At 52.7% G+C, this 17,369-nt stretch overlaps 8 protein-coding genes across 8 annotated transcripts; 7 read left to right on the top strand and 1 right to left on the bottom strand.

The window, feature by feature from the left end:
- Window positions 1-1,013: 1,013 nt before the first annotated feature.
- Window positions 1,014-1,961, top strand: DSM5745_09428 (uncharacterized protein; the record flags this gene model as incomplete). The annotated part of the gene is made up of 1 exon (XM_026751444.1): window positions 1,014-1,961. The coding sequence occupies one exon, from the start codon at window positions 1,014-1,016 to the stop codon at window positions 1,959-1,961; it is 948 nt and encodes a 315-aa protein (XP_026599792.1).
- A 207-nt stretch (window positions 1,962-2,168) lies between these two features.
- DSM5745_09427 (uncharacterized protein) lies at window positions 2,169-3,830 on the bottom strand (the record flags this gene model as incomplete). The annotated part of the gene is made up of 1 exon (XM_026751443.1): window positions 2,169-3,830. The coding sequence occupies one exon, from the start codon at window positions 3,828-3,830 to the stop codon at window positions 2,169-2,171; it is 1,662 nt and encodes a 553-aa protein (XP_026599791.1).
- Window positions 3,831-4,468: 638 nt separating this feature from the next.
- On the top strand, window positions 4,469-6,039 carry DSM5745_09426 (uncharacterized protein; the record flags this gene model as incomplete). Its single annotated transcript, XM_026751442.1, has 3 exons — window positions 4,469-5,025; window positions 5,081-5,327; window positions 5,389-6,039. 3 exons carry the CDS (start codon window positions 4,469-4,471, stop codon window positions 6,037-6,039), a joined length of 1,455 nt encoding a protein of 484 aa, XP_026599790.1.
- A 536-nt stretch (window positions 6,040-6,575) lies between these two features.
- On the top strand, window positions 6,576-8,250 carry DSM5745_09425 (uncharacterized protein; the record flags this gene model as incomplete). Its single annotated transcript, XM_026751441.1, has 2 exons — window positions 6,576-7,516; window positions 7,860-8,250. The coding sequence occupies 2 exons, from the start codon at window positions 6,576-6,578 to the stop codon at window positions 8,248-8,250; spliced, it is 1,332 nt and encodes a 443-aa protein (XP_026599789.1).
- A 1,754-nt stretch (window positions 8,251-10,004) lies between these two features.
- Window positions 10,005-10,628, top strand: DSM5745_09424 (uncharacterized protein; the record flags this gene model as incomplete). Its single annotated transcript, XM_026751440.1, has 1 exon — window positions 10,005-10,628. The coding sequence occupies one exon, from the start codon at window positions 10,005-10,007 to the stop codon at window positions 10,626-10,628; it is 624 nt and encodes a 207-aa protein (XP_026599788.1).
- A 541-nt stretch (window positions 10,629-11,169) lies between these two features.
- Window positions 11,170-12,732, top strand: DSM5745_09423 (uncharacterized protein; the record flags this gene model as incomplete). The annotated part of the gene is made up of 2 exons (XM_026751439.1): window positions 11,170-11,508; window positions 11,587-12,732. 2 exons carry the CDS (start codon window positions 11,170-11,172, stop codon window positions 12,730-12,732), a joined length of 1,485 nt encoding a protein of 494 aa, XP_026599787.1.
- Window positions 12,733-13,565: 833 nt separating this feature from the next.
- On the top strand, window positions 13,566-15,395 carry DSM5745_09422 (uncharacterized protein; the record flags this gene model as incomplete). Its single annotated transcript, XM_026751438.1, has 1 exon — window positions 13,566-15,395. The coding sequence occupies one exon, from the start codon at window positions 13,566-13,568 to the stop codon at window positions 15,393-15,395; it is 1,830 nt and encodes a 609-aa protein (XP_026599786.1).
- A 684-nt stretch (window positions 15,396-16,079) lies between these two features.
- Window positions 16,080-16,992, top strand: DSM5745_09421 (uncharacterized protein; the record flags this gene model as incomplete). Its single annotated transcript, XM_026751437.1, has 2 exons — window positions 16,080-16,213; window positions 16,263-16,992. The coding sequence occupies 2 exons, from the start codon at window positions 16,080-16,082 to the stop codon at window positions 16,990-16,992; spliced, it is 864 nt and encodes a 287-aa protein (XP_026599785.1).
- Between the last annotated feature and the right edge of the window lie 377 nt (window positions 16,993-17,369).

Here is a 17,369-nt window from a genome sequence, read left to right as displayed (position 1 = left end):
CTATGTTTAGCGCCCTTACTTTACTTTTATTTTAATATTTTAAAAATTTAAATATTAATTTAGTTTTTAATAATAAGCTTAATAACTTAATTTTAAGCTATATTATTTTTATTAATATATTTTATAATAATAATAGCTTGCTCTAGCAAATACTTGCAAGAAAAAAAAACTTTTTTAATAATAATAAGCTAAAAATAAGGTAGTTTAAATTAAAGTATAATTTTAAAAAATTTATACTATAAATAATAGTTTTCTTAACTATTAAGTCGTGTAATAACTTTATAAAAATTAAAAATAATAATAATAATATTAGCTATATTATAAGTAAATTTTTACACGGCCTTAACATGTAAAAATAATATAAAAGTTATATAAAATAAGTAATTAAAAAATTTATACTAGGTAGCTAAAAATCCTAATATTATATAAAAATATTTTTAATTTAATAAATATTTAAAGTAAATAAATTTTAAAAAAAGGTAGTAATAAAAAAGTAGTTATATATAAATAAATATAATATTTTAATAAAAGGAGCTACCTAGGGCTTATAACCTTTTAAAAATAAAAGCTTAAAAATTATATTTAGCTAGGCTATAATAGTAAAGCTATACTTGGTATGGCTAACTAAGCTAATAAGCAAGGGCTATAATAGGGCAAGCAGTATACTACGCTCCGACAGACATGATTAGAATGACAGAGTCAAAGTCACAAGTGGATGAAGACATCATAGGCAAGGTTGTCGGCAAAAGCCCGTGAGAGCCTCGTTATCAAACGCGGGGAAGCGAGCCTCAGGCGTCAACTGTGGGATAAGATCACGTGCTGATAGCTCCATCACCGCCCGAAGAGCTTCTCCAAGGTTTCTTCTATCCATTTCCCCCTACAACGAACCGACAAGCTGACCCTTTCCTCATAACCCTGCAGCCGACAGTCCTTGCTCTGTTACATTGCCTCTCATTGAATATCTGTCAATTTCCACGAACCGCCCTTGACCTTCTCCGCTACTGATTCCCAAAATGAACGCCGAATTCCAGACCGCGCTCTCCACTTTTGAAAGCAGACTCAACGCCCTCGTCACAAGCCTAACAACCTCCCCCACCGCGTCAAACGCACCCGCCGCAGCCAAAGACCTCCTGACCGCCGACGACTCCCTCACGACCACGATCGACACGCTCAAGCAACACCAGAACAACTACGCACGGATCCTACAATTACGCGCCGAAGCCCAAAGTCTAGAAGAGAGGGTGAAGGATATTGTTCGCCTGGTCGTACGCTACGAAAAGGACATCCAGGAAACATGCGGTGGTGACAATACCGACAGCGAGTCCGACTACGACTCCGACGAGCTGGACCACGACATGGACGCGCAGGAAACCGCGCCGCAACGGAAACGCAAGGAAGTTGACTACAAACTCCTCCTTGATTTCGCCCGTCGGATAAGCAAATACAATCACGAGGCAGCGGCCGATGCCGCGGCGGGAATGGCAAAGGGGAATCGCGCAATAGCAGGACAGGACACGGAAATGACGGGGACAAATGTCAATGGAAACCAGGACGGAACCCCCGCGGAGCCTGTGGCCGCCGTCACAAAGGACGCTACATCGTGGCTGGATGAGTCGGCGAACATGACGCGGCAGGTGTATATGCTGCCGTATCCGATGGAAGACAGGATCCGGCTTGGGCTCATGGGACAGATACAGCTTGCGGCGGCGGAGGGGAGGCCTGGGTTTGATCCGGATCAGGAGGTTGAGCGGCTTATTCGGGAGGCGGAAGGCGTTGGAATGGCGGAGCCTGTAGCGCCGCCGCCGGTTGGGGAGGAGACGGTACGGGTCAACGAGGCGGCCAAGGCGGCTGCTCATGCGGGCTCTGCGGCGGCGAGTGGGATGGGAATGGCGCCGGTGCAGCCTAAGCCAAAGGCAACGCTGGATCTCGACCTGTATGATCCGGATGAGGATGACGATTGATCTGATACACTTTCTCCTCGGTCACCAGCCTTCCAACGTGACAATCTCTTTCGCCTGACGTTGTGTCCTCTTAAAAGATACTACTCTTATGTCCACCTTAATGCAACAACTAGCTCCTACTTCTTACGGTCTACCTATGGCACTGGAAAGCCTCTCAAACAAAATCAATGCATTCTAGAATTAAAATATCAAAAACAACAAAATCAATCAACGTGGTTGCTGGATCGCCCAGAACTCATCATACGAACCCCGCCGCCGGGCATAATCTTTGTCGTTAAACTTGGATCGTGCGGTGCGCGGGGGAATCTCAAGCTGGAACTTGCGCTTTTCCAAGCACTTGGACCCAGTCGCCTTTGCTTCGAGCTCCTTGATATACTCACGGGCCTTTTCTAGCTCAGCGTGGTCTTGTACCCACTGCTCTTGACGCTTTTCGAAGTCCGCAATGCGCTCGCGGGAAACTGACAGTTCGGCGCAATCCTTCTTCCACTCGTCTTGCAAGTCTTCAATGATCGCAATACGGTCGTGACAAGTTCGCAGTTCCCGGTTTTCCTCTTCGAGGTCCTGGATATGCTGCCTGAATTCCTTGAGCTCAGCGTAATCTTTCTTCCGCTGCTGGCTCCGTTCTTCAAAGTTCGCGATGCGCTCGTTACTCACCCACAGATCCCGCTTGAGCTGCTTCATATCCACCCGGGCTTCCATCAGCTCGGCGTGGTCTTTCTTCCACTGCCCCTGCACTATCTCAAAGTACTCGATACGTTCGCGGCAAGCTGACAGGTCGATGTGTTCCTGCTGCAACTGCTCCTTCATGTGCTTGAGATCCTGGTCAGCGGTGATAACCTGGTCGTAGTACATGTCAGCCTCAGCTTCGACGCGTTTGACCTTCTTCTCGAGTCGCGCGATACGCTCGCGGCAAGCCAACAGATCGGTGTGTTCCTGCTGCAACTGCTCCTCCATGTCCTTGACATCCAGGTCAGCGTTTTTAACATGGTCGCGGTACATCTCAGCCTCAGCTTCAGCCCATTTAAGCTTCTTCTCAAGCAGTGTGATCTCGTCATCCGCATGCCTGGTCTCATGTGACTTACTGAATAGTTTGAGTTCTGCCTCCCAGGCTGCACTCCTTTCCTTGATTGCGGGAGGGTCCAGAAGTGCAGCGCTCTCGGCTTGGCTATTTTTGTACCCCTGGATATTGGAGTTGATGCCCTTACCTTCCCAGAACGGCCCCCTGCCTTCAATGCACACTTCATCGTCTACTGAGGTTTCCCAGGTGATCGGTGCTAGCTTTGGAGGGGCCATGTAGCCGTTGGCCTGATGCCATGAGAGCGATCGCTTGCGAAATACAGAGTCGAACATGCTGAGGTTCCGTGGCTGGAAAGGCATGGCTGCCTGGCGCTGGGCCGTCGATTGAGGCGCCACTGGCAATGCGGGCAGTGGTTTGTTTGGCGCGGCGAGGGAAGGCTCCGAGCGTGGCGGCTCCGAGACGAGCTGCACGTGGCTCTTTGATTCAAACGTTCGAGGCGGCTCCGAGACGAAGCGCACGTGGGTCTTTGATTCGTACCAGATCTCGTCGACGTCGTCGATCTCCATGAGACGCTCTAGGCGGTCTCCGTCTAAGAAGCTGTCAGCAAACGTGGATGCTGATTCGGGCTCGTCGGAGATGGGTTCCGGTTCGCAAAGATCGAACCAGTCGTCTGCTGTGCGGTCAGCGTCAGCTGTATCCCTGTCCTTGGGACTATCTTCCGATACCTGCGGGAAGAAGCTCAGGAAGGATTGCATGATGTATTTGTTCATGAGAGTGGCGAGGACTCCCTCGAGGACGGCTAGGCGTTGGATGAACAGGAGGAACAAGCGGCCGGTGGTGACTTGATTCATTGCTGCTTGGCTTGAGGAAGCGATGGTTGGAGATGGGTTGCGTGGTAATCTGGTGATATTTTGACTTGGTTGGGTTCGTTGTGTTTGGGGGAATGGAAGGCCGGAAAAGTCGAGTGCCCCGAGGGCTTTTATGTCTGCGCTGCATAGAATGAAAGTGACGGGGCTTTGTATCTCATTAGGCTTCGTGTTCAATCAATCCATTACCTCGCTGGCTTCCTTCTTTGGTCGAGGTCAAAGGGCAGGAGAACAAGGCCGTCATTGTGTTTGTCCACGTTCTTTGCCGTCCTGTGTGCCATTCCGTGGAACCAAGCTGGTTCTGGATATCAAGAAAGGGAATGAATGAGTCTCGTAAAGAGAAAGGAAGAATTGCAGAGAAAGGAAGACTGAATGAGGCGTTCAGGGAGAAAGGAAAGCCTGGAGATCGGAAAGGGGAATGAATGAGTCTTTGAAGAACAAGGCTGGAGATTGTGAAAGAGAGTGAACGAGTCTGTAGGAGACAATCAGGCAAGAAGCTGCTCTCGTACGTTCATGAGACTCGGTGGTGTTGCTAAGCGACTGACTCACTTCTCGCGGAATCCTCCTCCGTCAACCTTACGCAACACACCCCCCTCCCCCTTCTCCTCCCACCGACCGCCACCATGGCTTCCTCCCGGTTCAAGAGCCTCAGAGGCATCCGAGACTACGACATCAAAGGCTCTTTAAGAAGAGCGCTTACCATTAGTACCAAAGAAAACCCCCCAACCGAGAACGACATGAAGGAAGCCGAGACAGACGTCAAGGAAGCCCGCCTGGTTGCTCGCAAACACCTGCTGGCCCTCTTCGACAAACACAAACAAAGACACGCCATCGCACTCGACCCAACTGATGAGAGCAGCGGAATAACCCTCGAAGTCCTCGACCTGTCGGAACCCCTCCCCACATCCGCAGCGCACGCCATGGTGTTTTTCGAGCCGTTGAAACAAGAGTTCATGCGCGCCCACCCTGTTGACCCTTCGGAACCATTTACCCAGGAAGATTATGAGAGTGAGCAGGCAACATTCAAAAGGATCGCAGCCGATCTCAACCGGACCGACATTGCCGAGCTTTTCTGTCCTGACTTTTACGCTGCCTTTGACGTGTACAAGCGCGCTGGGCTTGAGGGGTCTATCGCTGACCACCACAATTGGATTGAATGGTATATGCGAACTTCCGCCTCGTGATTGCTTTCCCCTGTTTCTGGCTTTGGATACTAATTTGGCGGCCTGCTGTAGTGATATCAACAACCACTTCCTCCGCGACGAATTCTGGGTATCCAGTGTCAACCCGCTGAAACCGGCATCGATGGAAATCGGCAACGCATGGCACCAAGGTGACGCTAATTTGCCGCACGCGGTCTTTACGATGTCACATTCTGGAGAGCCGACGGCCATGCTCTTGCGTACCGAGATCTTAACCATCATTGGGGTCATGCTTTCCCGTCTCATAAGCAATCGCCTGCGCGCCTACACTACTATTCCAGTATGTCCAACTTATGCTCCGTGCATTTCTCATGTCACTTGCTAACGTTGATATTTGCTAGATCATTGCTGTGTCTTGCTTCAACCGGTACCAAGCGCGCATTCTTTATGCCTACATGTCTGACAAGGGCCTCGTGATAGCCAAGAGTCTCCTGCAGGACTTTAGCACGCAGCAAAAACGTGACTTGAACTTTCCAATCTTCCTTTCCTGGATGGGGAGTATTCCAGTGGGCGACACAAAGGGGTTGCAATTTGGCCTCGATAATAAGGAGAACGTGCCCCTTCCCATCCGCCAACGGCAGTCCATCTTGACAACGAGCTGGTCATCTGCAAAGTCTGAGGCCTTTCAACCCCCGTATGAAGCTGAGGGTCGACAGTCTGGATCCTTCATCCCGCTACCTCCATTTGAAGACCTCGAGTCCCGTTTATTTCCGCCTGGTGAACCTATCCTTGGCCCAAAGCAAACGACTAGCCCATATGACTCAGGTTATGGATCTAAGAGTGGGAGTAGCAGCAGCAGTGGAAGAGGCAGCGGACGTCGTAGGGGGACAAGTGGCAGCGGCAGCGGCAGCAGCAGTGGCAGCAGCGGACGTCGTAGGGGAGCAAGTTGGAGCGGCAGCGAGGGTGCGAATGCAGATGAGCAGCAAGGCCAGGCAGCGCAGGAACCAGAACTAGAGACCGTTGGGGAGGATCCGCGAGAACAGGCGGCATAAAGTGGACAGATCTTGTTTCAAGTTACAGATTCCACTGTCTCTCATCTTTTGTGGTTTCTTTTTCACTTTTCAGGGAATTTCAGGCTCTAATAATCTAATGAAACAATCAATGACAAAGGAAATAGATGAAGACGATGCAGATCCGCTGTAGAGTGTATCTCGAGGTATCTGGTGTTACCCTAGTACCCCCCTCCTGGCTGGGTTGTTTACAAGCTTGAAGCTCAACATTGGCTGATGTATATCGCGAGTGTTCATCCGGGCACTGACTCCATGTAGACGAGGGTCCTCCAAGAACCCTCCGGCTCCGGCCGAGTAGACTGCTTTCCCAATCGGCGCAGAATGGACTCCATCATTTGTGCTCAATGCCTGCTCCTGGAAAACCCCTCAACGCAGGAGCCCTAAACCCCAACCCCACCTGAAGCCTTTCAGAATTATCGCTAAAACACAGAGGCTGACGAGGCACAGAATTCCCTGTTTGGACCGTGACCGGAATCACCACTTTCCACTCCCACCTTGCAGACCCTCAAGCCACCACCATGTCGAACCCGGATGAAACCATAATCGATCCCGCGCCGCTCAAAGTGCCTGGTTCTATAATCCCGCATCGCCTCTCGCAATTGAAGCATCTCTTGCGCGTGGCAGAGCTCACCACCCACAGCCTTCAGGACGTGGACGAAGGCTCGTTAGCCTCGCGCTCAGGGATCAACGGAAAACAATACCTTCTCCTCCGTATCATCCACCGTCAGTTTTTGACCCGGGAGAGGTTCATTTCTGACCTGGAGGAGTTTGGCCTGGATGGATTTCGGGACGCGTCCGAAGTCCTGAAGAGTGAACAGGCAGCGGACTGGCGGGGATATCTCGAACTACTGCGAGAGGCAAAGTCCGTGGATGATGCTAGTCGCGAGTTGACGGGTGGGTTTCGAGGCGTGAGAGAAGTACAGGAGGATGTGGTGCTCAAGGGTAGTAACACAATGCTGCGGAGCGTTGAAATCGACGAGCCGGCCAAGGCCAAGAAGGAGTCGCGCTGGTCGTCTCTTTGCAGACGAGGAAAGGACAGCAAGGCGGCGCCATCAGCAGTTGCGGAAGGATACCTCACTGACAGCGACAACGAGAATGAGCGCGGGTCGCTTTCCGACATTGGGTCGATCTACGAGGATGATGGTGCCAGGCTCCCGGACCTTCCGCCAAAAGCAGCACTCATCTTGCTCCTGAAGGAACTCGGGAGCCTGGCTGGCGTGAAGGGAATCCAGTCCACATTCAGCAAGACCACCTTCACCGCGCAGTTTGACAATACAAGCTACACTGCCATCACGGCCGGCGGTATACGGACCAAAGCCCGCCAGCTCCTCCTGGGCATCTTCGATGCCAAGGCCCGTCTACGTTCCAAAGGCAAAGCCAAGATCGCGATGCAAGAAGGGTCAGAACTGGCTGCCTGGTGGTTAAACTGCCCAGGCGAGCTCCCGGTCTTCCGCGGCCAGTAAGTCATTGATCTCCGCCCTGGCTGTTTTCTGTTATGTGACTGACATGCATCTCTTACCTAGTCGCCTTCTGATATCCCAGGACCAGCATCAAGTCTGGCTGACCATGGCCAATATCGGGGCTGACTATATCCAATACTTGCAGTCCGGACGAATAACGGCCGAGTCGTACCTGCGCATGCGGACATATGGGCCCTGGAATACACTCATTCCGGGCCATATGGAGCAGCTGGGCGACCTGATCATCCGCATCCTGAAACATGTCCATGCCAGCACCGAGGCTATCTAGTTGTCTGGCTTGCCTTCGTCTTTGTCCTAGCTTTCTTTATCCCCCTTTGTCAGAGTATTTCAAGCGCCCATAGCGAATATCACCTGTTTCTTTTTGTTGCCCGTGGTTTCGCACTTCGTAGTTGTTCGATGGAAAATCGCCTACGGTATCCTGGCCATGTCCTCCAGGTCGAGTCGTAACACTCCGTCTGCCTCACTGTTCAGAGCTCCGCGGACCTCAACTCCCCAAATTCGCGCACTTGCACCTACCCGCTTGCCTATTGCGAATCACGCGAGATTTCAACTTGCCAGCTTCTTCGGCGGTTTATCGGCAATTCGGACATGGCCGAGATGGACACCAAAGCAGTCCGCCGCCACCTCATCGACATCGTCGCCAGCGCAACGGGACGAGGTTGAGCAACAGGAATTATGCGTCCTCGGCAAAAATCATGCCATGGAGCACTAAGTTTATCAGAAGCAGGACAAGAGTCGGTTGTTTAAAACTTGCGACACCTTCTTGGAAGACCACCTGGTGGCGACGACGACACGAAAGAAATACCGCCTTTGTACGGGATCCGAGCGCACTTCCTCTGTCAAGTTCTCTTTGTCCAGTTTTTTCAGTGAGGGGGAATCGGTTCAGAGAGCTGTTGAGAGGTCCTCGCCGGTGCTGTGGGTGGTATGGCCTGTCTCCCTCCTGTGTCCCTCTCAAACAGTGTTACTATGGTAACCTGCGCGCAATCGACATCGACAAAAGGTTCCTCCGCGACAAACATACAGCCTTCATAGACGAAGTTGGGGAAGCGGGCTTGCCCGTACCAGCGCCTTGAAATTGAAGACGCATGGCATATCCCCGGTGCCGAAAAGCCGCATGCTCTCTTCGCAGTCTTTCCCTGAGTCAATCTCACCATGAACCTCCTCCGCACCGAGGTACTGGCCATGATTGGCGTGATGTTGACCAGGCTCAGCCTCTCTTCTTTACGTTCCCACAATACCCTTCTATGGTCTCCCTGCTTTCTACTTCACTTACCTTGCCCTGATGCTGACTCACGCCTTAGGCCATGGCCATATGCTTCTCCAACATGTTTCAAGCCCGCCTCATTCATACTCTATGTCCGATGACAGTCTGGCCTTGACCATACGCCCCTCTATCCCTTCAACGTCCTCCAAGCACGCGACGCAAACTTCCCATCTTCGTGTCCTGGATAGCGAGCAATGCCAAGGCACGAGGTTTGGCCTAAGGATAAGGAGAATACAGAGCGTTTCCAAAGCCAAGGGCTGGAGAGATGGAGGTAGGATACGATGTCGCGCTGGAAGGAAAAATACGTTGGGCTTAAGTAGGTGTTGAACGCGATTCGGCCTCCACGGGAGTAATGTCTTTCTTTGCTGTTTGTCCAGTTCTTTGTAGTTAACTAATACTGCCCCAGGATGGAACTGGAGGATGTGAGTTTCTCGCCGACCCCGTTTAACCGGTCGCAAGCGCGCAGAAAATACTTAGTACTGGGTCCGAATGCAAGAACAGACCAGTTAGACAAGTTCAATTCAAAGAGTGCCAATCACCCTGCGGTTGAAGCGCTCTAACCTTGACCTTGACGAGGAGCAGAGGATGAAGAATCCAAGCAATGGGCAATGCCCCAATCAATGGATTTCATATCAGCTCGTTGAGTTTCTACTGACCATGGCCGTGAACAGAGCTCTCCTTTCAAAGCATCCCTATTGTCACAACTATATTGACCTGCGATCTCTTTATTAGATTCTACAGCTTGTCTGCGTAGCTTTGCACACCTTTGATCTGCCCACGCCACTTGGCTTTTGTTGATTACTGCTTTGACATAACCTTTGGCTAAAGTATATGGGCAAAGACGACGCATTGATAAAAGCAAAGACGGATTCCTTCAGGGACAGTGGACAGGCCAGCTCTTTGTGCACAATCCTGAGCACTCCACATAGACACCAAGGTCTTTCAACTTTGACAAAGCCCGCTGTCCAGCACAAAGAAGATGGCGGAGAACGCAAAGAAGATAAGGGCATTTGGCACACGTCGTCAAGCTCTTAGTATTGTTCTGGAAACATATATAACCTCCCCTGAGTCCTCTCTATCGAACCCATCTCCCACCATCAGAGAACCTCAGGCACAGCTCCAGTTCCTACGAGCCTCCACCCTGATCTTTCCACCATACAGGAAGCACCATTCCCCTACGTCCTTTCCACTCCAACAGCAACATGCAGCCATTTCGCACCCCCCAGTGCCCCGTGTGCAGAAAACCCGCCACTCAATCCTGCCTCGCAAACGGCCACTTCCACCGCCAGAACCCCAGCATGATGGGGCCCCCAATGGGCGCGCCCCGTTATCCCCCCTCCCAGGCCCGCGGCTACCATCCCGCCCAATCCAGCCCGTTCCAAGGCGCAGCACGACCGAACCAGTCACCCCCGCTCAGCCAGGCCGGCACCTACATTCCCGGTTACAACCGCCGCATCCCAAACGGCGGCACCGTCGAGATCGCAGGGCACTGGCGTGGAAACGGGCAGTCGCTGGGGCCGCAACGCTCGCAGGCGCAGGCGCAGCCGCAGGCACAGGCTCGAGCACAGGCGCAGTCACGCGCTGAGCTAGAGGCCGCGAACGCGCGCATCAAGCAGCTCCAGCGCAGGGTGCAGCTGAACAACATCCAGGCCACCGGGTACATTAACCACATGAGGCAGCAGATGTCGAGCAACAATGAGGCGTCGCAGAGGGAGATTCAGTCGCTGACGCATAGGCTCTGGGAGAACAATTCGCGGGCGGAGGCGGAGATTCAGGAGTTGCGCAGGCGGAATGAGGAGTTGGAGAGGAAGGTTCGGTTTGGTTGAAAGGTCGATTGAAAGTCTGAGATCGTGGACTATCCTGTCGCTTTTGTGTTCTTTGGGTTTCTGGTCTAGTTGAATCGAATTCTTTTAGTTGAATCAAATTGTGTTAGTTATGCATTCTCTGTTCAAGTGCGTAGGGATCGAGACGTAGACTTTAAGAAGAGACCAGTGGGCGATAAATTACTGTAGATGCGAAGTTGGGTATGATGGACCTGGGATTGAACCATCTGATGCGTAAAAAGGTGCGTTGAGATGGGTGAGTTTGAGACTTTCAAAGTGCGAGTGACGACTCCCAGCCTCGTGCGTTTGCCGGCAAACAACCACCACACCCGAAGCGCCTTGAGAAAGTCGAGCCATGAGAAAACCATGGCAGAACGCGACAGAATCGATAATCATTGCGATCACCTTACCTTCAGGCCTCGACTTCCCCTTCGACCTCAAACAGAAAGGGTGACTTGGCCAACACAACAACACAAGACCACCGCAAAGGCCACCGGACTCTGAGTAAAGAGAGCTGCGCCGTCCAAGTCAAATCATTACACCCATGAGCAGCCTCAAACTGCCATACGCGGGCTGCGAGTTCGGCTCTGTCCTTTGCGCGAGTCCTCAAACCGAGTCAATGATGGGCTGCGGATTCACCGATGCCTTCACCCCGAATAAGACGGGCAGGACAACAGTGAATGCGAGAATGGAGCCCCCCTCGAACGACCTCAGAGTTCAGCCGTTTCTTGAAACGTTCTCCAACCTCAGCAACCTTCCCTACGCTTACCTTCCCCCACACCCGCTGGAGTCTTGTCTAGCCGGGCGCAACACAGGAGCATCTCAGTATCTCTTCGTCGACCTTGAGCTGGACTCAGGAGCCGCACGGCCTTACCTTGTTCATGTAAGTTGACTCTGTCTACGTGCCCCTTCCTCATTATGGGATTTTGAAAATCCAAGCTGACCCCTTGGCGCTGGCCAGCACCCATCTACCATCCCACGGTACCCACTGCAGCGCAGTCACGAATTCGAGACCCCTCCACTACGCAACTCAGCGCCTGCAGCAGCGATCCTGCCGACAATGGAACCTTACAACGCGAGCTCGAATCGCGATCTCTCCACCTTTCGATCCGAGTTTCCCACTCCAAGCCCCGTCCTTGAGCATGCCACTCCGCGCCCACGCGCATTCACCGTCCCCGCTACCAATCAACCTGGTTTCTCTCTTGCGAACTGCCACACCGACGGCGACGGCGAAGTCAAGATACCGGATTCGAAATTGAAGGATCTGGGAGGAGCACGCGGGGAGAACGCTCAGACACGCATGCACGAACCAACCACTTCGCGGCAATATGAGCAGGAAAACTACAAATTCATAAAGCCCGAGGACAACTGGGAGCGCGGCGAAGACCCCAAACAAGAGCCGGCACAGATGGAAACCTACATCCAGACCCTCGAGGCCCAACTCGAGAGACTGCAATCCCAACACGCGGCCGAAGTACTCGAGCTACAGAAGGAAGTCTGCGAGCTCCGAAAGAAGCTCTCGGCCTGGAGGAGATCCAAGCTCTGGCACAAGGGGATGCCGGTGTCCGAGCGAAACATGATCGGCACCCTCCGCGCGAGTCTCACGCGGTCCGCAGCGGCGAATGATAAACTGACGCGCGAGAACGCGGCGTTGAAGGCTGAGATCGCGCAGTGGGTCAAGGTCAATGGGGTTCCTGAGGAGTTGAGGGAGAAGGCGCTTCAGGCGCATGTGAACCACCTGCAGGGCGTGAATAGGTCGATGGATGCGAAGTGGGAGAAGAGGTTGGAGGAGGCGAGGAAGCAGATGGGAAGCCAGGAAGAAGTCGCGTTCAACGGAAAAAGAAATGAGCAGGATATGAACGGTTTGGCTCAAGTTCAAACCGAGGTCGATGCAGCTGGGGCGGCAGACTTGAAGACGGACCCCGACGCCAAAACAGCCGCAGCCTCAGATAAAGACGTCGATATGGGGTCCGACACTGCAGAGGAGCCGTCGCAGGAGATGGTTTACGTCCCAGGCCATCTCAGAAAACTGTCCAGCGGCGAGATCGTTGACATCCCTGGATTCTGGCGTCCTCGCCGCAAAATCAAGACTGCCCAGCAGGATTGAGATGAGAGCGAGGCACACTAGCAGCGCAATACAGGCTAGGGAGATAGAACCCGCGAGGTCTGCAGGCAGCTGCGAGGAATGACGAGACGACGGTGGATATTTGCCTTGTCTCACTTCGCACCAGCCGGGCAACTGGAACAACCTGAATGCACGAATGCATTGAGAGTGAGCTTACGAGGAACGACGGCGGCGGTAGAAGGGAGGAGGAGAGCGTACATAGCTATCAGCATATTTTGAGATTGGATACAAGGAAACAGGTCTTTTGGATTTGTGTTACGCTATCTAGGTAGTGCTCTTTCCTCGGAAGAGGGTGCCTGGCGCTTGAAGCCTTGGATAATAACTTTGGATCAACAAATTAAGCTTGATTTCTTCCTGATCGTACCCAAAGGGTTTATAGATTCTTTCCTCATAGTGTAGTATAGTACCATAATCTGTAGGCCCAACAGTAGGTAGGTGCTCCTGGGAGCTAAATTCCCAGACAAGGGAATTTAGCAAGCAGATCTAAAGAATGAGAGTTGACAGAGGCCCATACCATAGCTGGAGCGACTGGCCAGACAGCCCATACAGTGAATGTTCACTTCACCCCCGCAGACGAAGATATACACCCGTCGTGGTGAATGAGATGGTGAACACAAGCTCCCCTTCACCCCCTCAGCACTCCTGAACTGCAGAGAATGCAACATAAATCTCCAGTTCAGACCTCTCTCTCCTTCTTCCATCCCACAACTACCTCATCTCTCTCATACCTATCCCATACCTACAACCTATCCAAAGACTAAAAAGAATTGTACGTCAACATCGTACACAAAAAGCCCTTTAGCCAATCGTCAACCATGGATCCAAACAAGAAAACCCACGAGAACACTGTCATCAATCTGACAAACGATGATGGTGTCGACTTGCCAAACCCCCAAAACGCACAGTCCAAACGCGCAAACAATGGAGCTGGCCCAGGCACTCTCGCCATGATCCCCGAGCCTCATCCTCAAATCCGCCAACCAGCTGTGTACTTCAATGCCGATGCGCCCGTCAATACCCTCATGCCAAACGCGGGACAACAACGTCTTCCAATCGAAGTCCGCGAACGCTGGATGGAAGCTTACCAGCTGTCGGGGGCTAGAATGATGCGCCCGCAGCCGAACCAACCTGGAGCCCACGGACTGCCAACCACTTCGGATGCCTGGGTGCGCAATAAACTCGCAGTCATCGAGAACTATCTGCAGATCGCACAAGTTCGAGCCCAGGCGCGGCCTGCAATGAACCCTGTTGAGAATCGGCTGCAGACAACGGCGCCTTTGCAGGGAATTGTGACACCTGCAGTTGCACAAGCTTCACAGGGAATATCAGGCCAGCTTAGCACCGCGAACCCAAACCCAAACCCAAACGTGCGAGGCAGCCGAGTTCAGCACCTGGTCTCCCCGGCGCACCGCGGACCTCGACCTCAACCTCAACCATCTCCACGAGGAATACCAGGTGGGCTTCGACCCAGTCCCGTCCAGCAACAAGGCGCCCCGGCGCACCAGCTCCCTCGATCAGGACCTTTCCGACCTACACCACTCCGACGCCTTGCTCCTGCACCTGCACCTGCACCTCGAGCCCCAGTTCCAGGTCCAGGTCCAGGTCCAGCTCCAGCTCCAGCACCAACTATGCCCGAAACCGAGCGCGCAACGCTCCAAGCCCAAATCTCCACGCTGCACGAAACCATCATAAAAATAATGACCTGCAGCCGTCGCAAAGTAGTCGAGCTGCACGGCGACCTCACGCGCAAAGAAGCGGAGATAGCACGCACAACAACCGACCTGGACAACACGATCAAGGCGCTGCGCTCGGACATAGCAGACGGGAAGAAAACCCAGGCTGAGCTGCGCCGGCTTCTGCGCGTCGAGAAAAAGCAGAACCGCAGACTCGATCGCCGCATCCTGTTTCATCGGAATGTCAACAAGCGTGCGGCGGAGAGACTCGACGCCGTGAGAAAGCAGGTTGCGCAGCTTAGTCGCGCTGTGGAGTTGCCGCAGGGTGAGCGGGAGAAGGCGCTGCGGGCGCATACGGAGAACTTGGAGCATTTGAATCGGTTGCTTGCGTTGAAGGTGCAGAAGGAGATGGCTGAGATGGCTGAGATGGAGGTTCAGGAAGGCGATGGAGTGGACATGGATGAAAATGAAGATGGAGATGGGTTCGAAATGGAAGACAATGTCAACACAGTCCCAAGCCCGGCGGGAGGTGACGAAGTGGCCAACACCGACGCCCCCGGACCCTCTGGGGATCCCAACCCTTCATCAAGCCCGATCTCAGCTAACGACGATAACGACACTGAGTCCGAGGCAGATCCTACTCCCACGACCACCACAGAACAACCCGGCCAGTTCCACTCAGAAGAAGGGCTCTGGACGCGCGGCCATTTCCGAAAGAATCGGGATGGCGCTCCCACATATGTCAAGGGGTCCTGGCGCCGGCTTGGACGGGTCAATCGCAAGAAGCAGAAAATCAGTTCGATTCGGGGCAAAGTGGTCGTGGGGTCGAGACCGGAGCCGATCCGTGCTGGAATTACGATAGCGGATGCCGTTGATGAGGCCGAGGGGAACGATGGTGAGGCTCAGAACGGTCAGAATGAAGCTACGCCTGAGGAGTCAAATAACCTGGAAGTTGAAGCAGCGGCCGAGTGATCCACTGGAAGGCTGAGTGATGACAGCGAGGTTTTGAAGTCAGATTGGAAAGAACTATGGTATGAGCTTGGAGGACATTTTGAACGTGTTTATTTCTTATGTATGCAGCCAGATGGTGACAATAGCCATCTACTTCTTTCTTCTTTTTCTACAAGATGTACTTGTTTGGTATGTTTCTGGAAGTATTGGTGGTTATGTACTGTGTTCCTAAGAAACAGATATTATCCACCATTAGGTATGTACCTCTAAACAGAGCTTGATCCAATTAGTAAATGTGGAATTACTTCCCACAATACACAGACAGTATTTCCAGCGTAGAAAAGCCTTTTGGTCAAGGTGGGAGTAAATAGAAGGGCATGAGGCTGGCAGACAGACTGGACTCACTGTCCTGTTTCCTCGCCTTTACCTGGAAGTGAATCCTCATTCACCACAGCACGATCCCATCGACTACATAATCAGCCAGAAGGAAAATTATAAATACCTTGATCTTCCCTGGGCTTGGGTCAATTTCTGCATCCCCTCAACTTCCGTTCCCTTGTCAGTCCAGTTTGTCTTTTCACTTCCTCTTCTCATCACCTTTCCAGTTCATCCACCAACGTTTAACTCCCAACACTTGCATTTCGCACCACATTCAAATCCTGTCTTCTTGTACCATATCCAGTCAACCTGATCCTCTCAATCGCCATGAACAATCAACAGGGCAGCCAGGACCCCCGCATCCCCCACGGGGCCCCGTCCGCCCACGCACCCTTCCACCCATCTCCGCTCCAAGCCGTCCATACCAACTTGGATGCGTCCGCAGGCAATGCCAGCAATAGGTAGTGTTCTCGCCGACATTCAGTCTTCCAAGATCGCTAACAAACATAGCCATCTCCCCGCGCCGTCGACCATCCCTCCCTCGACCTCGACCATAGCTGACGCCAACATCACCCTCCTCCGCCAGCGCCTCGCAGCAGCCACGGCCGAGTACCAGATCCTCGCGCTCAACTCGCCAGACAAGCTCCGCGCCTATGCCAAGGTCCTCAAGGCCAAGCTCGCCCTGACAGACGCCGAGCACGCAAAAACACTCAGCGACCTCAAGATCGAAAACCAAGACCTGGACTTCGAGCTCCAACTCGCGCTGCACGTCACCCCAGCGAACATGCGCAAACTCGTCCAACGCCTCGCGGAAGTTACACGCGAGCGGAACCGACTGGCAAGGGAACTGGCCTTTTCCGAGTATGCGCAGCCTCTGCCCCCGAACGCCATGATCACGAACCTGCGTCGGCAAATCGAGGAGCTGACCGAAAGGCTGGACGACGCGCTGTTCATGCACGATATGAATCGTAGCTTCTACGCCCTGCGGAATCGAGAGGCGACCATGGCGCGCCGCGCCTACCTGGCTCAGATCGCGCGCTTCAGGGAGATCGCGGCCTTGCCTGTGGCTGCGGGGTGGGAGGCCTTTGGAGCCCAGATCCGGTACCTGGATTCGATCAAGGGGCAGGGTGTTGGGCTGGAGATCGCGGAGGAGGAGTTGGATGCGCAGCGGCGTGTTCAGGAGGAGGGGATCGTGCAGCGTCTTTTGATGGATAGAGCCCGGGGGCAGGGAGGGATTTAGAGAGGCCTTCTTTGCTATCGTGTGTTTGAGAATCTTTGTCAGAGGTCGGAGGTGTTCTTTTGCTTTGGTGCTGGGGATCGGGATACCTCGACAAAGGTTGGAGTGAGAATCACCATGTCTTTCGAATGTGTTTTCTATGTTTGGGTTTCGTTATGTGGGATCATTTCTTTGGTTGCTTTTTCTTTCTTCTTAGTTATCTCCTTTTCTTGTCGCTCTCGTGTCTTTTCTGTCGTTTTTCTTATGTCAGGCGTTTGGCGTTGTCGGTCTATGGTTACTACGATAATGCGGTCCATCTTCGAAATAATGCTACTAATCTCGAGTTTAAGGATAGTAGAGTAGGTATCCGAATGAGTCCACTTACCGTATGCAAAGCCTGG

The sequence above is a fragment of the Aspergillus mulundensis genome (genome assembly GCF_003369625.1).
Source record: "Aspergillus mulundensis strain DSM 5745 chromosome Unknown scaffold_12, whole genome shotgun sequence".
Lineage (NCBI taxonomy): Eukaryota > Fungi > Ascomycota > Eurotiomycetes > Eurotiales > Aspergillaceae > Aspergillus > Aspergillus mulundensis.
The sequence above is the reverse complement of the archived record's forward strand: the minus strand, read 5'-3'. Positions and strand labels throughout refer to the sequence as shown.